This window comes from Molossus molossus, unplaced genomic scaffold (assembly GCF_014108415.1).
Source record: "Molossus molossus isolate mMolMol1 unplaced genomic scaffold, mMolMol1.p scaffold_m16_p_11, whole genome shotgun sequence".
NCBI lineage: Eukaryota > Metazoa > Chordata > Mammalia > Chiroptera > Molossidae > Molossus > Molossus molossus.
In genome coordinates this window covers 10,306,604-10,330,708 of record NW_023425346.1, presented here as the reverse complement: position 1 = coordinate 10,330,708, position 24,105 = coordinate 10,306,604, and the positions used below count along the sequence as shown (strand labels likewise).

Sequence of the window (24,105 nt, the reverse complement as noted above, 5' to 3'; positions counted from 1 at the left end):
AGATCCTCGTGCTCTCAGTGTAGGTGTCACCTCTTCGGAAGGACCTTTCCTCACTGGCTCTGCCCCATTTGTTCTCCGTTGCCCCCGACCTGGAGACTGTAATGAATGAGGGAAAGGACTGTGTTTTTAACACCAATTTGCTTTCTTGTGGTATTTAGAAGAATGCTGTTATGGGTTGAATTGTGCCCCGGCCCCCCAAAAATACATATTGAAGTCCTAATCTTCACCCAGTTCTTCAGAATGGGACCTCATTTAGAAATGTGGCTGTTGAGGCAATCAGTTAAGGTGAAGTCATACTGGGTTAGTATGGGCCCCAAATCCGGTATGACGGGTGTCCTTATAGGATGGGCGTGTGGAGACAGACACAGGGAGAATGTCATGTGAAGACAGAGGATGGCCATGATGCATCTACAAGCCACGGGATGCCTGGGGCCACCAGCAACTAGGAGAGCTGAGAACAGAGGCCCCGTCATGGCCCTCAGAAGGCACCAACTCTGCTGATGTCTTAGTTTTGGATTTCTAGCCTCTGGAACTGTAAGACAATAAATTTCTCTTGTTCTATGCCACTTAGTTTGTGACACTTTATTACAGCAACCTCAGGAAACTAATACAAATGCCAAATTAAAAGACACACATAGAAGTGAAAGGAGTTCATACAGAGGAAGGGGAAGCACAGAGACATGAATGAGTTTTAATATTGTGTTTCTTTTTTCAAGTAATCTACTTATTAAAATATAAACTACAATTACAGTGAAGCCTCACTACTAGGAAAAAATAATCCTTCATGCAAATGTGTTATTATACCAATACATGTTAAAAGATACCACAAATAGGTCCTGACAAGTTACAATAGAGTCAATGAAGAAAGGTCACAGACTCAACTCTATGACCTTATTATAAAAACCAAAGAAAGTTACTTGATCTCTGGTTTTGTTATGAGTTTGTTTCAAGGTTTCTGTTTTAATCAACTGCATTAATGATTGTAATAATAGCTACCCAGCATTTGTCAGACACTGTGCTAAATGCTATAAATATATCACCAATATTCCTCAATTAACTATCAGCAAAGTCAGTATAATTGTGCCCATTTTACAGATCAGGAAATGAAGGATGTGTGAGTTCAGAATAATGCTGCTATGTGGCTTACTCTGGATATATCTAAGCCCTTCTGCACATCTAAACTTAGATGGAGTTGTTCAAATGAGGGAACATCTAGGTTATGCCTTTTTTAAAGTAGTTTTCTTTAGGAACCGTCAGCATGTTGTTGTTGAAGTGTGGAGTTGTAACTCTGCGTGTACCATGAACAGTCAACAACATGTACTTAAAAGTTGCATTAATAGCCCTGGCCGGTTTGGCTCAGCGGTTAGAGCGTCGGCCTGCAGTCCAGAGAGACCTGGGTTCGGTTCCCGCTAAGGGCACGTACCTCGGTTGCAGTTTGTCCCCGGCCCTAGTTGGTCGTGCGGGTGGCAGCCACTCGATGTGTCCCTTTCACATCGATGTTTCTCTCTCTCTCTCTTCTTCTCTCTCCCTCCCACTCTATCTGAACAAAAAAATGGAAAAATGTCCTCGGGTAAGGATTAAAAAAAAAAAAAGTTGCATTAATAGGTACTCATACACTATATTTTTGTACCGCTGGTCCTGTACCAGAAACATTTTCTTTTATTATTACTTGCTTTTTAAACTTTGTTTAGCCACTTAAAGAAAATCTGCTTATGGTACAATTTGCTTCAAATCCATTCCAAGTTGTATATTTGTTTTCCAATAAAAAAAAAATTTTACCCCCCCAAAAAAAGAATAATGCTGCTGATTTAGTAGCAGAGCCTAGACTAAGACATCCGTCTTCTGATTTGCATCAAGGGCTATATATCATATTACATAAATAACATATTTGGCAGACTAATAAAGAACTAGTTTCCCTGCAGCAACACTCCCAGTATTTTTACATATAATCAGAAAATACTGTTAAGAAAGATACATTCAAAACTTACATTTGGTATTATCTCAGAAGTAGTGCTTTTTAAAATAAACTATTTCTAGAGGCAATACTCAAAAATGTCCATTTTACTGAGCACTAGCCAAAGCTGGGTTTGACCTCACTGGAACTCATCTTTAATGACCAAACCAATAAGTGTCTGAGCTCTCGGCTTCCTAAGAGGAGAAAACCCTGTTATTAAATTCAATAGGAAATAAGCTTCAGCCACATGAAACAGCTTTCAAGTAGCCAAAACAGAACTAGTACTCTCCTGAAGAGAATGGGGAACAATGAGTCTTTATTCAATTTTAATAGCCACAACTTTCAGTTACAAATTCAGGATACAATGTCATTCACAGAGAAAATAATATTAAATTTTAAATGGCACTGTCCTACACTTCTGCTTCTGGGAAGATGGAGTAGGTATACTTTTTTCCTATGCTTCCTGCTAAGTACAACTAAAAGCCCTGGACACTATACATAAAACAAACAGCACTGGTCAGTTTGGCTCAGCGGTTAGAGCGTCGGCCTGCGGTCCAGAGAGACTGGGGTTCAGTTCCCGCTAAGGGCATGTACCTCGGTTGCGGTTTGTCCCCGGCCCTGGTTGGGTCGTGTGGGTGGCAGCCACTCGATGTGTCCCTTTCATGTCTCGATGTTTCTCTCTCTCTTCCTCTCTCCCTCCCCCCGTCTGAACAAAAAATGGAAAAATGTCCTCGGATGAGGATAAAACAAGCAAACAAACAAACAAACAAGAAGACCTGAAAGGTGGCAAGAAGGTGGCAGACTGGATACAGACCTTGAGACCCGACAAAAGACACAATGGTGAGGTCCCTGCAAAAAGTCAGCAACCTATAAACACCAAACAGGTACAAAAAAAACCCCTGAACAAAGCCTGCTCTTCCCAGCCACAGAACCAGGAAAGGGGCAGCCTAGCAAGACAGAAACTTTTAGACAGTAAACACGCTAGTCCAGTGAGAAATCACAGAACAAACGACAGCCCCACCCACAGTAGCAAAGGCAGAGCTAGAGCCTAGATTCCTTCCCTGGCTTTAATAAAGACACCCCCAACTCACCCCACCCTCAGGGTGATGTTAGAGAAGGCAGAGTAGGGAGTGGGCAATAATGAGCCAGACTCGGGAAACCCAGTGTCAGTGCAGACACCACGGGAGCTCAGACTTCCATATCCACTGAACATCAAGGCCTCTGCCCTTCCACACTGGTGTCAAAAGTTTAACTAAGTTACCATTGTACTATCTGGACATCCATGCTGCTTGGCCAAGTGACCTGCAGGGACCTTAAACTGACACTCGCCCCTCATGCAAATACCCTCGAAAGCAGCCCAGAGTCACCAGCAGATATAAGTTCCTACAGATTTCCCCAAAAGCCCTTGTGATCAACAGTTTCCCCTCCCAGGGCCTTCTCTTGTATACGCCTTAGGTAAGAGCCCCATTGGGCTTACCAGAACCTCACACTTTTGGTTTGAATTAACCAATCAAGCTCTAGCCTGAGAACCCCAAAGCACTCCACTTACAGACCCCAGTAAAGGCATATGTCCCAGGTACTGCTGCTCTGTCTGCCTGAACCCTGCCTTGACCTCCCCAAGTGGCCCCACGAGGAGTGCCAGGAATTCTCCTCCAGGACCTGTGAATAATAAACTTCTGTTTCAATTCCTCTTGCAATCTTTGGTTGAGCTCAGCATCCAGCACACTGTGCTCCACTTAACAAATGTTTAGTCCTAGCCAGTTTGGCTCAGTGGTTGAGCGTCGGCCTGCGGACCTGAGAGAGTCCCGGGTTCGGTTCCCACTAGGGCCACGAGCCACAAAAAGAAATAAATTAAAAACAAAAACAAATATTAATTTAACAAAATCCTAACAGGTAGTATCAGAGGAGGTCTGGTGAGTCAGAACTTTCAGTTGAAACCTGGAAGACTTGGGAAGCAGTGATGAGGCACTCTTACCCCTCCCAAACAAAAAGTGACCCTGAGGAGGCCTAGTGGGAAGTGAAAACTCTCACCCCACCTCAGGTGTCAACAAGGATCAAATCAAGAACCTGAACATCTATCTCCACCTGCAGTAACAAGTCAGCAGTCCCCCTATGTCAGAAAAAAGTAAAAAAAACAGAAGATTTAGATAAGATCCACAGCCTCAAAACATAATACCCAAAATGTCCAGGCTTCTGCGCGGCACATGTGGCTCAGTGGACTGAATGTTGTCCCATGCACGGAGAGGTCCCAGTTTGATTCCCGGTCAGGGCACATGACTGGGTTGCAGGCTCGAGCACCAGTAGGGGGCATGCAGGAGGCAGCCAATCAATGTTTCTCTCTCACATTGATATTTCTATCTCTCTCTCTCTTCCTCTCTTTCTAAAAAATCAATAAAGACATATATTTTTTAAATGTCCAGGTTTAAAGAACTTATATGCATGATGCGTAATCAATGGCATAGACAACAAGGCGGGGGGTGGGGGGAATGTCTGGGGGGGAGAGAAACCTCTGTAACAAAAATAATTAATAAAAATTGCAAAAAAATTACTTAATTAAATAAAATGTCCAGGTTTTGCCCAGCCGATGTAGCTCAGTCGTTGCGCGTCAACCCATGTACCAAGAGGTCCCCAGTTCAATTCCCAGTCAGGGCACATGCCCAGGTTGTGGGCCCAATCCCCAGTGGGGGGCATGTAGGAGGTGGCCAATCGATGTTCTCTCTCATCCATGTTTCTCTCCCCCCCCCCCCACTCTATCTGAAGATAAATGGAAAAATGTCCTCAGATGAGGATTTAAAAAATAAAAAATAAAATCAATAAAAAGAAAAAAAATGTTTTATATCAATAAAGAAAACAAATTTTTTAATAAATAAATAAAAATGTCCAGGTTTCAACTGAAAATCATTCAGCATACAAGAACCAAGAAGATCTCAACCTGAATGAAAAAAGACAAGTGATGCCAACACCAAGTTGACAGTATGTTAGAATAATACAACATAGATGTTTACTCAGACATCGTATGCTTCAATGAGCAATTATAAATGTGCTTGAAACCAATAAAAAATTAAAAGATCTCATACAAAAAAAGGAAGTTATAAAGAAGAACCAAGTAGAAATTTTAGAACTGAAAAACACAGTATCTGAAATTTAAAAACTCAATGAATGGAGGGAACATAGGGAAGAATCAGTGAACTGGAAGATGAAACAACAGGAATTACCCAACCTGAAAAACAGAAAAAATAGACTTAAAAAAAAAAAAACAGCCTTAGAGCCTGTAGGAGTATAATAATCCAAAAAGGTCAGGGTTTAAAATGTAATGGCTAAAAACCTTCCAAAGCTGATAAAAAAATATAATTCTACAGACTCAATAAGTGAAGTGAACCCCAAACAGAACAAACCTAAAGAAATCCACTCCAAAACACATCAAACTTTTGAACACTAAAAGAAAAAATCTTGAAAGCAGAGAGAAAATAAATATTACCAATAGGGGAAAAGCCAATTCAAATGACATTATTATTCATTATAAATCACGGAAGCCAAAGGAAGTGGCACACTTTTCAAGTGCTGAAAGAAAAGAACCATCAATCCATATCCCATACCCAGTGAAAATATTCTTCAGAAATGAAGAGGAAATTAAGGCATTCTCAAATGAAGTAAAACTAAGAGAATTTGTTAGCAGCACACCTATCCTAAAAGAATGGATAAAGGATGTCTGAACAGAAAGAAAATAAAAGAAGAAACTATGAACCAACGGAGTCAATTCACCAAGAACATCGAGCAATCCTAATGTGTATAAAAACAACAAAGCTGTTAAGTATGTGAAGAAAAAACTGATAGAACTGAAAGAGAAAATTGACAAATCTACAATTGTGGTTAGAGATTTCAACACCCCTTTCTCAGCAACTGGTAAAATAACTACAGAGATAAGCAACAGGAAAATAGAACTCAACCATCAATCAACAGAATGCAATGGACATTTATAGAATATTCCATTAGCAACAGAAGAATGCACATTCTTTTCAAGTGCCCACAAAATATATACCAATAAGACGATATCCTGGGCCATAGAAAATCACGCAACAAATTTAAAGATATAAAATCATACAGAGTGTATTCTCTGACCTCAATGGAATAAAAATGGAAATAAAAAAACAGAAAGATACAAGGAAATCTCTAAACACCTGGGAACTAGGCAAGAGACTTGTTACACCTTGAGCCAAAGAGAAAGTCTCAAAGAAAATTGAAAAATACATTGAACTGAGTAAAAACAAAACTACAACATAAAATGTGGGCGACACAAAGGAGAACTAAGAGGGAAACATATAATACTAAATGCATACATTAAATAAGGAAAAAGTCTCAAATCAATAATCTAAGCTCCTACCTCAGAAAAAAAAAAAAAAAGAAGAGCAAAACAAACCCAAAGCAAGCAAACGGAAAAAAAGAATAATCAATGAAATTAAAACCAGAAAGACAATAGAGAGAAAATTTTACTTGATTTGATTATTATTTTTTTAATCCTTATCCAAGGATTATTTTTTCAAATATCTTCAGATAGAGTGGGAGGGGGAGAGAGAAAGAGACAGAGAGAGGGGAAGAGAGAAACATCGATGTGAAAGAGACATATCTTGTCTGGCCAGTGTGGCTCAGTGATTGAGCATTGATCCATGCACCAAGAGGTCACCAGCTAGATTCCCGGTCAGGGCACATGCCCAGACTGTGGGCCCAATCCACAGTGTGGGGCATGCAGGAGGCGGCCAATCGATGTTCTCTCTCATTGATATTTCTATCTCTCTCTCCCTCTCCCTTCCTCTCTCTCTAAAATCAATAAAGAAAAAAATTTTTTTAAAAAAAGAGAGAGAGAAACACACCGACTGGCTGCCTCCGGCACGACCCCAACCAGTGCCGGGGACAAACAGCAACCGAGGTACGTGCCGTTGGCCGGAATCAAACCTACGACTTGGTCCACAAGTCGACACTCGAACCACTGAGCCAAATCAGCCACAGCAGAAAATTTGATTTTAAAAAAGAACTGGTTCTTTGGAGATATTTTAAAAATAGGCAATCTTGCACAACAAGCAAGGCAAAGAAAACACAAATAAAATTGAAAACAAAAAGACAATAGAGAAAAATTTTGATTTAAAAAAAAAAGAACTGATTCTTTCAAGAGATTTTAAAAATAAGCAATCTTGCACAAGCCTGGCAAAGAAAAAAAGAGAGAAAACACCAAAAGAGAGAAAACCAAATGATATCATCACAGACTCTGCACACATCATGAAGATAAAAGGGAATACTATGAACAAATTTATATATGCAAATTTCACAACTTACATAAAATGGGTCAATTTCTTGAAAACTACCACCACTTACCCATATGCAATAGAAAATTTAAATGGCCCTATAACTATTAAAAATACTGAATTCATAATTTTAAAACTCCCAGAAAAAGAAATCTCCAGGCCAAGAAGGTTTCATCGGAGAATTCTACAAAGCATTTACAGAATTAACATCAGTTCTAAACAATTTATTCCAGAAAACAGAAGATGAAGGAACATTTCCTATTTCATTTTATGAAGGCAGTGTTTCCATAACAAACCAAAGAATTATAAAAAAATAACTATAGACAAATATCCTTTATGAATATAGCTATAATCATCCTTAAAATATTAGCGAATGCAATTCAGTAATATATACAAAGAATTATATATTATGACCAAGAAGTGTTTCTTCCAGGAAAGCAAAGCTAGTTAAATATTTGAAAAAAAATCCATGTAATCTACCATTTTAATATGCTAACAAAGAAAAATTACACAATCATATGAATCGATGCAAAAAAAAGCATCCAATAAATTTCAACATCCATTCATGATAAGAAAAAGAGGAATAAAGGGGAACTTCCTCAACTTGATAAAGGACCTCTACAAAAACAAAAAAAAACTACAACTAACATTACACTTAATGGTAAAAGTCTGAATGCCTTCTCCCTAAGATCAAGACAAGGCAAGTATATCTACTCTCATCACTCCGATTCAACATAGTACAGGAAGGTCTAGCCAGTGCAATAAGGCATGAAAAGGATATAAAAGGCACACAGATCAGAAATAAAACCGTACTCAATTGCAGAGGACATGATTATCTACACAGAAAATCCCAAAGAATCTACAAAAAGAAAAATCCTCTGCCTTGGCTGGATTTTCTCAATGGTTAGAGCATCAGCCCAAGTACCAATGAGTCATGGGTTCGATTTCAATCAAGGGCATGTACCTCGGTTTCAGTTCATCCCAGCCTTGGTTGGATTGTGCAGGAGGCAACCAGTTGAAGTGTCTCTCTCACATCAATGTTTCTCTCCCCCCCACACTCTATCTGATGATAAATGGAAAAATATCCTCAGATGAGGATTTTAAAAAAAGAAGAAGGAAAGAAAAATATTCTAGAATAAGTGAGTTTAGCAAAGTCATAGAACACAAGATAAACAAACAAAAATCACTGTATTTCTGTACCCTACCAATAAACACATAGACACAATTAAAATTACAATACCATTTGTAATCACCTAAATATTTATTTAGGTATAAATATAACAAAGCATGCATAGGGCTTATATGCTGAAAACTACAAGCTGCTGATGAAAGAAATCAAAGAAGATCAAAATAAATAGAAAAATATACTATGTACACAGATTGAAGAACTCGACATAGTAAAAATATCAATTTGCCCCAAATGGATATACAAGTTCAATACAAGTCCTATCACAATCACAGTAAGATCTTTTGTAGACATAGACGAGATTATTCTAAAATTTATATGGAAAGGTAAAGAAACTGGAATAGCTAAACTAATTGTGGAAAAAAAGAATGAAGTAGGAGACATCAATTTACTCAACTTCAAGACATTATATAGTAATCAGGACTGTGTAGTATTAGTGTAGAAATAGATGCACAGATCAATGGAACAGAAGAGAAAACACAGAAAAAGACCACATAAACATGACCAACAGGTATCTTTTCAACAAATGGGTGCTAAGTAATTCGACTTCCAGGACAATAAAAAAGAATGAACCTCAACCTAAATCTTACAACTTATACAAAAATTAAGTCAAAATGGATTATGTTAACTATAAACTATAAAACTTTTACAAAAGATAAGAGAGAAGAAAAAAAGAAAATCTTCAAGTTCTAGGGCGAGGCAAAGAGTTGGTAGATTTCACATCAAAAGTAAAATCCATAAAAGGAAAACAGGCTGAATTTCATCAAAATTAAAAACTTACACTCTGTCAAACACTATTAAGAGGATGAAAAGAGCCCTGGCTGGTTTGGTTCAGCAGTTAGAGCATCGGCCCTCAGACCAAAGCGTTTCAGGTTCCATTCCAGTCAAAGGCACTTACCTCGGTTGCGGTTCGTCACCAGCCCTGGTTGGGTCATGTGGGAGGCAACCAATCAATGTGTCTCTTTCACATCAATGTTTCTTTCTCTCTCTTTCCTTCTCTTTCTCTCCCCCCGCCCTCCCACTCTATCTGAAGATAAATGAAAAAATATCCTCAGGTGAGAATTTAAAAAAATAAAAATAAACCACATTATCAGGTCAATAAACGTAGAAAAAGTATTTTATAATATCCAGCACCTATTTATGATAAAAACTCTTAGCAAAATGGGAATAGAGGGAACATACCTCAACGTAGTAAGGGCCACATATGACAAACCCACAGCCAACATCATGCTCACTGACCAAAAACTAAAAGTGTTTCCCTTAAGATGGGGAACAAGACAGGGATGTCTGCTTCCACGCCTCTTATTCAACATAGTATTGGAAGTTCTAGCACAACAATCAGGCAAAAAGAAGAAATAAAAGGCATTCAAATTGGAAAGGAAGAAGTAAAACTGTTACTATTTGCAGATGACATAATACTATATATAATGAATCCTAAAGATTCCACCAAGAAACTACTAGAACTGCCCTGGCTGGTATGACTCAGTGGTTAAAGTATCAGCCTGTGCACCCAAGGGTCATGGGCTCGATTCCCAGTCAATGGTACGTATGTGGGTTGCAAGTTTGATTCTCAGCCCAAGTCAGGGCATGTGCGGGAGGCAACCAAGTCAATGTGTCTCTCTCACATTGATTTCTCTGTCTCTGTCTCTGTCTCTCTCTCCCCTCCCCCCACCCCTTCCCTCCCTTTCACTCTCTCTAAAAATCAATGGAAAAAATATCCTCAGGCCCAGCCGGTGTGGCTCAGTAGCTGAGCATCAACCCATGTACCAAGAGGTCACTAGTTCAATTCCCAGTCAGGGCACATACCCAGGTTGTGGGCCCAATCCCCAGTGGGGGGCATGCAGAAGGTGGCCAATCAATGTGTCTCTCTCATAGATGTTTCTATCTCTCTCTCCCTCTCCCTTCCTCTCTCTCTAAAATCAGTAAGTAATAAATTATATGTGTGTGTGTGTGTGTGTATATATCCATCCATCCTTGGGTGCGGATAAATAAACAACAACTACTAGAACTGATAAGTAAGTTCAGTCAAGTAGCAGGAAGGATACAAATAAATATGCAGAAATCAGTTGCATTTTTATATACCAAATAGGAATTATCAGAAAAGAAAACGGAAAACACCCCATTTACAATTGCTTCAAAAAGAATAAAATACCTAGGAATAAACTTAACCAAGAATATAAAAGACCTATATTTAGAAAATTATAAGACACTGATGAAAGAAACTGAAGAAGATACAAATAAGTGGAAGCATACATTATGTTTATGGAAAAGAAGAAATAACATCATTAAAATTTTCATACTACCCAAAGCCATCTATTGATTCAACACAATTCCTATCAAGATACTAATAGCATATTTCACAGAACTAGAACAAATATTCCAAAATAGTATATGGAACCCCTAAAGCCACAGCTACCTTGAGAAAGAAGAACAAAGTTAGAGGAATGATGCCACCTAATATCAAACTATACTGCAAGGCCATAGTAATAAAAACAGCATGGTACAAGCATAAAAACAGACACAGAGATCAATGAAACAGAATAGAGAGCCCGGAAATAAACCCACACCTTTATGGTCGACTAATTTTATAAAGGAGGCAAAAACATACATGGGTTAAAGATATTCTCTTCAACAAATGGTGTTGGGAAAATTAGACAGCTATGTGCTAGAATATAAAACTAGACCACCTTCTTTTTAAAATATTTTTATTGATTTTTAGAGAGAGAGAGAAACATTGATATGAAAGTGAAACATCAATCGGCTGCCTCCCGCATGCCCCTACCTAGGATCCAGTCTGCAACCCTGACCAGGAAGCAAACCCCCAACCTTTCGGTGCACGGGATGATGCCCAACAAACTGAGCCACACCAGACAAGGCAGACCACCTTCTTATACCATACACAAGAATAAACTCAAAATGAATTAAAGACTTAAGTGTGAAACTCGAAACCATAAAAATCCTAGAAGTAAAAACATAGGCAGTAAAATCTCGGACATTTCCCATAGCAATATTTTTTTCTGATATATCTCCTTGGGTGAGGGAAACAAAAGAAAAAATAAACAAATGGGCCTACATCAAACCTAGAAGTTTTTGCACAGCAAAGGAAATCATCAGCAAAATGAAAAGAACCCACTGAATGGGAGAACATACTGGCCAATACATCTGATAAAGGTTAACCTTATTCAAAATTTATAAACAGCCCTGGCTGGTTTGGCTCAGCGGTTAGAGCGTCAGCCTGCGGTCCACAGAGACCCGGATTCGGTTCCCGCTAAGGGCATGTACCTTGGCTGCAGTTTGTCCCCGGCCCTGGTTGGGTCGTGTGGGTGGCGGCCACTCGATGTGTCCCTTCACGTCGATGTTTCTCTCTCTCTCTTCCTCTCTCTCCTTTCCGCTCTATCTGAACAAAAAATGGAAAAATGTCCTCGAGTGAGAATTAAAAAAAAAAACAATTTATAAACAACTTATAAAACTCAATGCCAAAAAAAAAAAAAAAACCACACAAACAATCCAATTAATAAATGGGCAAAGGACCTGAATAGTATATCAAACGATACTACATACTTATGATCAATAGACATATGAAAAGATGCCCAACTTTACTAAACATCAAAAAAATGCAAATTAAAACCACAATGAAATATCATTTCACACCTTTCAGAATGACTATCATCAATTAAATTAACACACAACAAGTGCTGGTGAGGATGTGGAGAAAAGGGAACCCTTGTGTACTGTTGGTGGGTAAGCAGATTGGTACAGCCACTGTGGAAAGCAGTATGGAGTTACCTCAAAACATTAAAAATGAAACTGCTTTATGATTCAGTAATTCCACATTTGGGAATATATCCAAAGAAACCCAAAACAGTAATTCTAAAGAATATATGCGCCCCATGTTCATTGCAGCATTATTTACAATAGCCAAGATCTGGAAATAGCCGAAGTGCCCAACAATAGATAAGTGGATAAAAAAGCTGTAGTAGCCCTGGCCGGTTTGGCTCAGCGGTTAGAGGGTCAGCGTAGGGTCCCGAGAGACCCGGGTTTGGTTCCCGCTAAGGGCACATACCTCGGGTGCAGTTTGTCCCCGGCCCTGGATAGTTGTGCGGGTGGCAGCCACTCAATGTGTCCCTTTCACGTGATGTTTCTCTCTCTCTCTGTTCCTCTCTCTCCCTCCCACTCTATCTGTACAAAAAAAAAAAAGGCTGTGGTACATTCACACAATGGATTACTACTCCGCTGTAAAAAAAAAAAGAAGGAAATTTTACTCTTTTCGAGGGCATGGGAATACCTGCAGAGCATTATACTAAGTGAAATAAGCCAGGCAGAGAAAGACAAGGACCATATGATTTCACTTATATGTGTATGTGTAATCTAATGAACAAAATAAACTAACAAACAAAGTGGAGACAGATTCATGGATACAGAGAACAGACTGACAGCTGTCAGAGGGTTGGGGCTGGGTGAAGGGATTAAGCTAAGAAAAAAAAAAGAAGATTCATGGACAGACAATAGTTGGTGACTGTCAGAGGGAAGGGTGTGTGGGGAGAGGCAGGAGAGGGAAAAGGGGAGACAAATGGTGATGGAAGGAGACTTAACTTGGAGTGGTAAACATACAACACAGCATACAGAGGTTTCATAGAATTGTATACCTGTAAGCAATGTCACAACAATAAATTCAATCAAAAAAATTCAAAAAATGCTACTCAGTGATAAAAAGGAACAAAGTGTTGGTACACACAATAACCTGGATGAATCACCAGAGTGAAAAAGCCAATCCCAAAGGTTACAAATGACATGATTTCAGTTAGATAACATTCTTGAAATGACAAAATTATAGAAACAGAACAAATTCCTGGTTGCCAGGAGCTAAGGCAGGAGGGAAGTGGTTGTGGCAATCACAGGGTAGTATGAGGATCTCTGATGACGTAAATGTTCTTATCTTAAAGGTGCCCATGTCAATGTACTGATGGTGGTATGTATTACATAGTTTTGCAAGATGTTACCATTGGGAGAAAATGGGTAAAGGATACAAAGGATCTCTGTTATTTAATAACTGCAGGTGAATCTACAATTATCTCAAAATAAAAATTAGGAGGAGCCCTGCTGGTTTGGCTCAGCGGTTAGAGCGTTGGCCCACGGACCAGAGAGTCCTGGGTTTGGTTCCTGCTAAGGGCACGTACCTCAGTTGTAGTTCATCCCTGGACCCTGTTGGTGTTGTGTGGGTGGCAACAACCAGTCGATGTGTCTCTCTCACATCAATGCTTCTCTCTCTCTCTTCCTCCCTCTCTCCCTCACTTTCTCCCTCCCGTTCTATCTGAAGATAAATGCAAAAATGTACTTGGGTGAGGATTAAAAAAAAAAAGTAAGGGGGCGGGGATTTATGGCATTATCTCAAAATAAAAATAAGGTTTTTTTTAATGGTGTTTGTTCTCCATGGGAATTATCAGCCAAAGCATTTGTCACCTGATTTTAACATTTCTAATTTTCTTGTGGACAGGCACTAGAAAATTCACCTCTAACAACCTAATTCCAAAGCATTTACCAAGTGCTTGTCATGAGTAACTAGGAGCTATGGATACAGGCAAAGAAGACAATGTAGATTCAGGAGAGAGTTTATACTTTCTAAGACAGTTGTGCAAGAATGGCCATAATGGACTCAAGATATCTTAAGGTGTTTCATTATTCCTGCCCATCATCATAAGAATTTCTACATAGAAAATAGGCAGCACCTGCCCAGTGTATAACCAACTTATGTTTAAGTAATTCTAAAGAAAGTCTTCCTCTCTTCTTTATTCCCCACCAGTATAAAACTCTTCCCCAACAGAACCCCCTGCTTCCAAGCCCTGGTCTCCATGTCTCACCTCAGCCCAAACCAGCACCCCACCAAGTTGTCTGGGCAGAAACAGGAGGGGAACAGAGAGCATACACATTCACATGACACACATACACACTCACTCTTCTCCCACACCCACTTTATGGCAATTTCTCTGAAGATGAACCCCCAGTGAGGAGAAGGGGAGGGACTAGTTAAGACCTCCAGCTGCCACTCTTCACTACAGTTATGCTTTCAGAAAAAGAAAAGACACAGCCCTGGCCGGTTTGGCTCAGTGGTTAGAGCATCAGCCTGCGGTCCCGAGAGCCCAGGGTTCGGTTCCTGCTAAGGGCATGTACCTCGGTTGCAGTTTGCCCCAGCCTTGGTTGGGTAGTGCATCGTGCCGGTGGCAGCCACTCGACATGTCCCTTTCATGTCGATGTTTCTCTCTCTCTCTCTCTCTCTCTCTCTCTCTCTCTCTCCCTCCCTCCCTTCCTCCCTCTCTCTCCCTCCCACTCTATCTGGACCAAAAAAATGGATAATGTCCTCGGGTGAGGATAAAAAAAAAAAAAAAGACACAAAAGAGGAGAAAGGACAGAAAAAAAAAAAAGAGGGAGAGGGAAGGAGAGAAAAATTATGTTGCATTCTAATCCCACCGCTCAGCTCCTACCTCCCTGGGCTTTCACCAAAGACCTGCAATTCCGCCCACCTGCCCCCACTCCTTCCCAGAGGCATCCCCAAGTGCCTCCCGCCCTCACAATACTCTAGTCCACTCCCAGCTCTCCTGGAGCCAGGCCCCAGGATCACACTCCAAGAAACTGGAGAATAGATACCAAATGAATATAATTCATCATTTGTTAATGTGATAACCCTTGCCTTCTAGTAAAGATTTGCTTTAACTGTAGTTCATTTTTTAATGATAGGTTACTTTGAGAAAGTGAGATTTAGTTTATAACAAGGAATCTAACATCAAACTACTACTCACACCCACTGGACAAGAACTGCTTTCACTACTGTTAATGTATCTTGACTGACTGACTTGACACTGAGACCCAGCAAGTGAAGTCTCTGAGTAGTCAAAACAGGTATCCCAAGAAAGTGAGGGCAAGCTGTTAGAATGGCAATAGCCTCTCCACTAACTGGGAGGGGACGATGAGGCTGACTGGCTCATCAGGTTCCTTATCTTCCCTTAACATTTTAGGTGTTCTGTTTCCAAAGCTGGGAAATCCCCACAAAGAGATAAGGTGGTAATTGCACCAGAATTCACCTACTTTACTCTAGCCCATAGTTTCACGTTGGGCTTTAACCTTTGTTGGTTTCCAGTTCATGGCAAATCAGAAGGAATACATTTCATTGACAGAAAAGCACTTCTTTCCCATTACTTTGGCTGAGTGCCTAAGAAGTGCCAGGCACTTGGAGACAGGCACTGACCAATACACAGGGATCGCTATCCTCCCTGGCTTATGTAGAGGGGGCTCTGACGGAAGAATAAATTAAAACAAAAAATAATTATAAATAAAATAATTACAAAGTATAACAGTTGCTAACAAAGCTATAAACAGAGCTAAGGAACTTGCACTTTCTCCAGGTATGAAGAGCACTTTCCTTTCCAACACTGTAAAAATATAAAATTTAAAATTCATATAATTTATTGGACCCAAATATACTCTAAATTCATTTTTAAAAATTAACTCCCAGATGCTGGCTTGTTACCCTCTGTATGTTAAAAGCTGAATGCCATTCCAAATCCCTAGAGTAAACAGAAGGGGTAAGTGGAGGACTTAAGGCAGCACTTCTATACATGGAGATAACCAAAAATGGGTCACTGAGAAGTGAGGGAAGGAAGCAGGAAGCAGGCCAAAAACTTGGCCTAGGGTGGGCCCAGTAATGGGGAAAGTCACTCCTCCTTCTCGGATCACTTAGCACCCTGATCCCCGGAGCCACAATTCTTACTAGTTCCATACTTCAGCAGCTTTAAGCAACTTTTGTAGTCCCCTGGACACAAAACTACCTTGTTGAAAATGTTATTTTTAGAAAAGTGTAACAGATTCCAAACAAGCAACCAACAAATCAATCAACCCCACTTAAACTGGAGACTGCCAAGATAAAACACTAGTCTTGCTTTCTACAATGTTTAACTCCCAACCAATCACACCAATCAATCTCTGAGGTACATTTTTAAAAATTACATTATTAGAGGTACCTAATCTTTTCAAATATGCCAATCACAATAACCTAATGTAAAAACCTACTGATTAGCAGATTCAGTTGACTGCAAATCTGACCCACACAGGCAATAATCTGAATATCCATCAAGGAAGACGTAAACACCAAATGATGGAGCAAAAATAAATCCAGGCTTCATCTGGGCCTCAGAGAAAAAAAAAAAAACACTGTCATTTTGGAAGAAACCTACATTTCTTACAATTCAAATGTAATTTCTTCAACTTTAACTCCAAGACTTTTGTTAATTTGCTTGACTTTGCTTTCTCAAACAAAATTACTACTCATAGACTAAAGAGTCTAGATTTGTTCCCTGCCATGGTACCTCCACTTCTTCCCATTTTATAGAGCCTGACCTTTAAAAAAGGTCCACCTGGCTTTTCTTTCTGAACACCTACAGTTGGAAATGGGAGAAGGTGTAGTCCAGTCCTCTAGATACATACTAGGAATAAAATTATTAATGATTTCCAGAGAATTTTCCATCAATTCCCTCCCTGTCACCCACTCCTTTGTAACCACCAGGAAATTTTCCCTTTAGTCTCTTAGGCATCTCTTAGGAGGACTTAAGGCAACTCTCCCATCCATCTGTGCTGCTCCTTTCTGTTTCCATGGAGAACATCAGCCTCTTTAACAGCCCTGCAAAGACCTGCACCGCTCCCCCAGTCTCATTATCCTCTGCTCAAAAACCTCTGACGTCCCATCTCACTCAGAATAAAAGTCAAAGTCCCTGTAAAGGTCAAGCTTCGCATCTTCTAACCGACCTACGACCTCTTTAACTCTCCCACCTCGTCTCTTTCCATTCTTTCCCTCCCTCCCTGCTCATACCTTTACACCTTTCTGCCTAGAATGCTCCCTCTTCTCCTTGAGGGTCTTTCTCAAATGTAACCTTCCCTTAACCCTACACTGCCCCTCCCATCTACAACAGTAAACTTCCAACTCCCTATCCTCCAACAAACTTTCTATTTAACTTATTTTATTACTATTTATCTCCAATATGCAAGAATGAAAGAATGTATCTGTCTTGTTCACGGCTGCGTCCCCAAAGCCAGGCCGAGAAGGGGTGAGTTACCTGACAAGAGTCAAGTAAATATTTGTGAATGAAAGAAAGTGTCATTCACTAAGCGATATCTGCTGGACAGCAGGCCGGGTCAAGTTTGTTAGTCCGGATCAGTAAGACACTGGCCCTGCCTTTAGTGCTCCAGATGGAGAATGCACCACAAACACATGCGACACTGGGCTGCAAACTAAGGCCACGGGAACAAGTGCCAAGAGCTCAGAGGAGGAGGCCGAGGCCCCGCCTTTCCGGGGACCAGTTCCGCTAACCAGGCGCAATTCTCCAGGCATCTCCTCTAGATCCCCGAGAGGCGCGGGAGCCCACTCGCCCTCCCCAAGCCTGAGACAGTCCTCATCCAGAGGCGCAACTTCCGACCTCTTCGCGCCCGCGGGACACAGGGTTTAAAGAAACACATTTAAGACTCTCGTTCTTCAGCCTCCATCCCCTTTCCTTTGCCCTGTGGGCCACTCCCCACAGCGGGCTGGGTCAGAACCAGGTTCGGACGAAAGCAACCTCTCCACTACGTGCTCCGTACTTCCGCGGTCCCCACCTGCTCCCGGAGGTCTCTTCGGCTCCTGTCTGCGCCTGCGCGAGCAGACCCACGTGGCTTCGGACAGGGCTGGCCGTGCTGCAGAGGATGGCCACGCCCCGGCGTACAGCTGGCTGCTGATTGGCTGCCCGTCGCTCGTCCGAGCTATGTGGGGAGGCCTGCGAGTGCGTCTCTAAAGGCGCTGCCAGGGGAGTCCTGTGCCACTTCTCCCCGCGTCTCGCCGCCTCCGCCCGCTCCCCGGAATCCTCGCAGCCTGCGCCGCCGGCATGTCTCAGGTATGGCGCGGTCTGCCTGCGAGTGCAGCGGGGCGGGAAGCGGCTGTGGGGAGCGTCCCGCAGGCACCACCCTGAAAGGTCCTTCTCTTCCCGCTCCGCTCTTCCTCCTGGACCCGTGCCCGGCCCTGAGTCTTTGGACAGAGCTCTTGAGCGGAACTTCCCGGATCGGGCCGCCCCGCACCGCTATCCACCCTGCAACTGCTGGGAAGTTGCCCATCGAGTGGACTTCGCGGTGAAGCGGGGATGGGGAGGGGTCCGAGGCAGAAAGACGAGAAGCAGAGGGTTGCGTGGGTTGAAGGAGCAAGGGGACGAGCCCGTCCGGAAGGACAGGACTAGAGTAAGGGCGCCATACCGAGTGGGAAGCAAGGAAGCGATAGCTGACTGCTTGAGGTCAGGAGAAGTAGGGCCCAACGTGCGCGGGGGAGAGGTGACCCAGAGGCCTTTCCCTCCCTTGAATGTAGCCGCTCTTCCAAAACCGAGCTGTGTGGGCGACCTTTGGCTCCTCTTCCCTCTGTTCAGCCCGGCACTGGGACAGAGGTTGGCGCTGGACGCCCCGCCCCAGGAGAGGGGCACCAACTACTCAGTCCCCTGACCCTGCTGTACTCATATCCTGGCCCCTTCTCAGCTGTTTTAAGTACCTGTGCCACCGCTGTCCACAAGTCAGGGCTTCACTGGACCCCATTGTGACCTGGTAGCGGCCAGGCAGTTGGCCAAGATGCTTTTCCTGCCGAGTACTCTCGCACTGCAGGCAGTCCTAGCCTGTCTCCTTCACCGCTGTATTTCCAGTGTCTGACACCTGGTCTAGTGAGAGCTTCCTTTACTTAAAGTGAACCGGGCCCTGGCCGGTGTGGCTCCGTGGTTAGAGCGTTAGCCTGCACATGGAAGGGTCTCAGGTTCAATTCCCAATCAAAGGTAGTATCTGCGTTGCTGGTTCCATCCCTACCACTGGCAGGGTGCCAAGGTCAGAATGCATGCAGGAGGCAACCAATCAGTGTGTCTCTCTCACATGTTTCTCTCTCTCTCTTTCCCCCCTCCCTTCCACTCTATCTAAAATCAATGGAAAAATGCCCCCCGGGTGAGGATTAACCAAAAAAAAAAAAAAGTGAACCTGTGTGCCTCCCCTCTTGAATCGATCTAGCTGCCCTGTGTGGAAAGGAGGGAAGACACTTGGGGGTGCTGTTTTTCCTCACCTGAATTGCAGGAGTGCTGCCTTTGCAGCACCTCCTTCCCCATTACTGAGCTCTATTCAGGCTTCTCCTCTCCCTCACATCTAGGCTGAGTTTGACAAAGCTGCTGAGGATGTTAAGCACCTCAAGACCAAGCCAGCAGATGATGAGATGCTGTTCATCTACAGCCGCTACAAACAAGCAACTGTGGGTGACGTAAATACAGGTATGCTATGATGAGATTGGGTGGGCCCCTGTTCATCGAAGCAGACTCAGTAGGCTTGATTGGTGCTGGAACTCTTAATCTGTGGGAACCTCACTCAAAACCACCTAAGATCCTACTCTTTGGGTGGAGAATGATAATTTTTCATGACGTTCCTGGAGTTTAAGCTGGGAGAGGTTCCCCAGAGATCATGTTCTTGGGTCGGATAAACAGACCCTGCACTGTTCTTGGTAGCTCAGGTAGCAGAATTCTAATCCTAGATTTAGCTGATTATCAAGAGAATTTCCCATCTACTTGGGAGGAAGTGAAGGCCCCCAGCTCTGAAGAGACTTGCTCCAAACTCTCAGCTCAGTAGTAGCTTTGTTAAAACATAGTGCTTCCACCCTAGATGGGCAAGATCAAAGTCTCAGAGCACTTGGAGTAGGGCCAAACCAAAATCAGGAAGAGAAGCAGCTGGCTTCCTGGGGCAAGTCAGAGCGCTTTTGCTGAAACAGTTCCTGATGACCATTCCCTGCCGAAAAATCTTGGTACAGATTTCGAGGCCATCATTTGAACTACCATATTCATTCTATAACAGTGCCTTTTCTGTCTTGGCCAGTTTTTATTCTGCCCCCAGAGTCCCTGAAACTCGGGTGTATGCTTAGGCAACGGCACGATTCAGTCCATGCAAGGACTCGTGGTGGCCATGGCACCGCACGAGGAAGTCACCCCCTCCCCTCTCTGTTCAGGAGAGTGAGTGTGGCCCCTAGTTCCACTGCAGTTGGGTTGGAGGGTGGAGCACGTGGGCTGGCTGCCAGCCAGTGGATTTAGAAGTGCCCAGACGTGAGGATCTGGTGCAATGCCAAATCAAATGGGTACACAGGCAGGGCTGAGTTAAGAAATGTCTTAAGCCCTGGCCGGTTTGGCACAGCGGTTAGAGCGTTGGCCTGCGGTCCCGAGAGACCCAGGTTTGGTTCCCGCTAAGGGCATGTACCTCGGTTGCAGTTTGTCCCCGGCTCTGGTCAGTCGTGCGGGTGGCAGCCACTCGATGTGTCCCTTCACGTCGATGTTTCTCTCTCTCTCTGTTCCTCTCTCCCCCTCCTACTCTACCTGAACAAAAAATGGAACAATGTCCTCGGGTGAGGATAAAAAATAAAAAAAAAAACAAGAAATGTCTTAAGAGTGAGAGTGAGTTTTGTGCTGGGTTTTATAAACTCTGTATTCTCCTGGTAAGGGGAAGGAGAGAAGAAGTGGGGGTGGCCAGAGGGGCTGAGATACTTTTCTGCCAAGCAGTATTTTTGCAGAGACTGGCCCTGCCCTGCTTTCACATGAGCATAGGTAGGCTGGCTTGGGACTCTATCACTTCCCAATCAGGGAGGTATCAGCACATTCTAGGGCTTCACAGTCCAATACAGTAGCCACTAGCCACACGTGGTTACCCAAATTTAAACTGAAAATAGTTCAAATTAAATAAAATCAAAAGTTCAGTCTTCAGTTGCACAAGCCACTGTTCCAGGAGCTGAGTTGCCACAAGTGACAAGTGGCCCCTGAATTGGACAATGCCAATGTACAGCATTTTCATCATTGCAGAAGGGCCGTTGGGGTGGGCTGCTCTAGGATTTGGTTGATGACTGTAGGTGCAGCTTCCCCCAGGTATCCCTGGGAGTGCTTCCCTGAAAGCACCTAGGAAGATGTGCTGTTCCTTTGGCACAGTGGTCCAGTCTTTGGGCACTGTGATTGCTGCCCTTGGCTTTGTTCTCAGCATGCAGGGGAATAGGTCAGCAGGAAAGCAGTGAGTATGTTTCCCAAGTACAACTAATAAGTCTGTAAGCATAAAATCGTGGTATAAGTTAAACCTTGCCCTCAGGAAAAAACTCCCACAGGTCAGCAAGAAATAGACTATCAATTTGGTGGGAAAATGGGGCAAAGATATGAACAAAGAGCTCACGGAAAAGGATACCCAGAAAACTGAAAACAATAATGCATGAGGCAGAGAAATGGAGTGGGAGGGGAACTTTATAGGATTCCCCTTTGTAACATTTGGATTTTAAGCCATGTGCATGGATGTAAGTACTTGGTTTTATTTTTTTAATTAACGTACAGTTTTTAAAAAAAGAAGTTTGCGAGTTATTAATCTTAGAAGACAAGGATCCTGTATTCATGAGAACAGTTTCTAATCTCTTTCCATTTCTTGTTGAAGAACGACCTGGGATGTTGGACCTCAAAGGCAAGGCCAAGTGGGATGCCTGGAATGAGCTAAAAGGTAACTGTTCTCATCAGTTTCCCTCATTTGTGAAGCCCAGTAACAAAATACTCTTGATTATGGAGTGCAGGGGTGAGGAGAGAAAACAGTGGATGAGGTCCAGGCTGGAAACCAGCTTGACCTGTGTCAGAATGGAAAAAAACTGGGCCACCTACTTTTTCTCCTAATACTATTAATTCCTTTTCCAAAAGCACCATCTGCAAGCAGTGGTATCATCTGGAGAGGAGGGACAGGGACCAGGCCAACAAGAAATGGACTGGAAGGCGATATAGTTGGCGAGGGCTTTATATATATTCAGAATAAGGGGTGCTTTCCTGCCCATACCTCCTCTCCCCCACAAGGCCAGGCAGTGACCCCCTAGCCCAAGCAGCCCTCCCCAGTTCCCTCCAGCTAGAAAGGCACAAAAAGTAAAGGGATGAGCTAATACATGGCAAGCTTCTGGCACTCACAGGCTCCGTGAATGGAGCTATTATATGCTAAGCAACAGCAGCCAAGAAGTGTCCCAGCTCCAACTTAATCACGTGCCACCTGCGGCAGCGAGACCTAGAAGCGGGCACTAAAGTGCCTGCCAGCTTTTTGTTCTTGCAGCTAGTTTCTGAATAAGCCCTCTGTCTTCCTGCAAATGAGAAACTCTTCAATTCAAAAGAGCAGAATACAATAAGAACACTCCTAGGATTTGCAAGTAACTGGAACAGGAATGCCTGTCTTACTGTCCACTTTCATTGGGCATTTCCATACCATCCTCAGGCCCCATGCTCTCCGATTCCCAGCAGACATCTCTCCTTCACTCCGGAGTCCAGGAAACTAGGGGTTACTGTCTCTGAGGGATATAGTCAGTGTTTCTTATACAGCAGCAAGAAGGCAAAAATTTGCCTCATTTCCCTTCAAAAGCCAGCTGCTTTTGTTTTCTCGTGGCCTCTCTCTGGGGAGAAAAGGGTACCTGGCTTTACTCTTTCACTGCCAGCTGGACAACTCTGGGAGTTAAGAGCCCAACAGAGAAATACTTGATAGGTCAAAGCCAGTGGCAGGAGTCAGCAGGACCAGTGAAGCCATCAGGGCTCCTCATGTTAGGCTTTCCTGCCCATCTGGAGGGCCCTACCTTTCTCCTGACCTCAGCCTAACCACTCACTCATGACAGGGGACTTACATGGCCAGCAGGCCTCAGGACAGCCACACACACATTGGTTCATCGCTTTAGGGAGCATTCGCTGTGGGCCAGGCTTCTCCGGTACTGCAAGCCAAATCCCGCCAGGTCTCTGAGGTGTAGGTAGTAGGCCCCCCGACTTAACAGGTGAGGCACTGAGCCTCAGAGCATTAAAGCAGGGCTCTTGGGGGCTCTAAGGCCGCTGCTTGTCTACCATGCTGCCTCTGACCGACAGTCCTGTTGATTCCTTACAGGGACTTCCAAGGAAGACGCCATGAAAGCGTACATCAACAAAGTAGAAGAACTAAAGAAAAAATATGGCATGTAGGGACTGGGTTTGGCTGCCAGCCACGTGTTTCATCTAAACTGATAATCATGCCTTGTTTTTCTAACACGGTCGATGAAGTGAAGTAACGAAATTAACCCTCTTCCTGAACACTGTCCAGGATACGGCTCTAACAGATTAAGGAGCAGAAATGGTTACTCACCTTGCTGAGTAGTTTTTATCTATAGACCAATTAAAATGGCATTTGTTACTTAAAGTCTTTGGTAATCTGGTTTCTTGAAAGAATTTGCTCTATTCTGATCTCACTTCCTCACTTCCTTTTCTAAAGATTCGCGCGGAGTGTTTGCCCTCTGTCCTCTGCCGCTCTGTCCTCTGCTGCGAGTGTGAGGCGGGTGTTCCCACCTGTCCCAGGCCTGGAGTGCACTCACCTGTGGGGAGGGACAGGGTGCAGGAGTGGCCTTTCCCACTTCTCCCTCCCAGGTCCAGCCACACCCACCAGGTGGGCTGGCGTGCCAGTCTGCAGGTACGGAAGCCCCTGGTCAAGAACACTGCCGGCCCTGTGCTCTGCAGAAGGCAGTGTTAAGTGTTTGGGGTTTGCCTCGGGTCCACCAGTCCACAGCTCCAGGGCAACCGAGCAAGGAATGAGGTGTGCATCTGCGGGAGCAAATTATCACTCCTTCAGTCACACCGGAGAGG

At 43.2% G+C, this 24,105-nt stretch overlaps 2 protein-coding genes across 2 annotated transcripts in view; one reads left to right on the top strand and one right to left on the bottom strand.

Annotated features, from left to right (window-relative positions):
- CUNH2orf76 (chromosome unknown C2orf76 homolog) overlaps positions 1 to 18,096 on the bottom strand; it is a 95,731-nt gene extending 77,635 nt beyond the window's left edge. Inside the window, exon 1 of the mRNA XM_036254227.1 lies at positions 18,074 to 18,096. The gene's annotated coding sequence lies outside the window, so the exon portion shown is untranslated. The remainder of the gene's footprint in view (positions 1 to 18,073) is intronic.
- Positions 18,097 to 18,220: 124 nt separating this feature from the next.
- DBI (diazepam binding inhibitor, acyl-CoA binding protein) lies at positions 18,221 to 23,652 on the top strand. Its single transcript, XM_036254123.1, has 4 exons — positions 18,221 to 18,348; positions 19,623 to 19,740; positions 21,917 to 21,979; positions 23,378 to 23,652. The coding sequence occupies exons 1-4, from the start codon at positions 18,340 to 18,342 to the stop codon at positions 23,449 to 23,451; spliced, it is 264 nt and encodes an 87-aa protein (XP_036110016.1). The 5' UTR covers positions 18,221 to 18,339; the 3' UTR covers positions 23,452 to 23,652.
- The last annotated feature ends 453 nt before the right edge of the window (positions 23,653 to 24,105 follow it).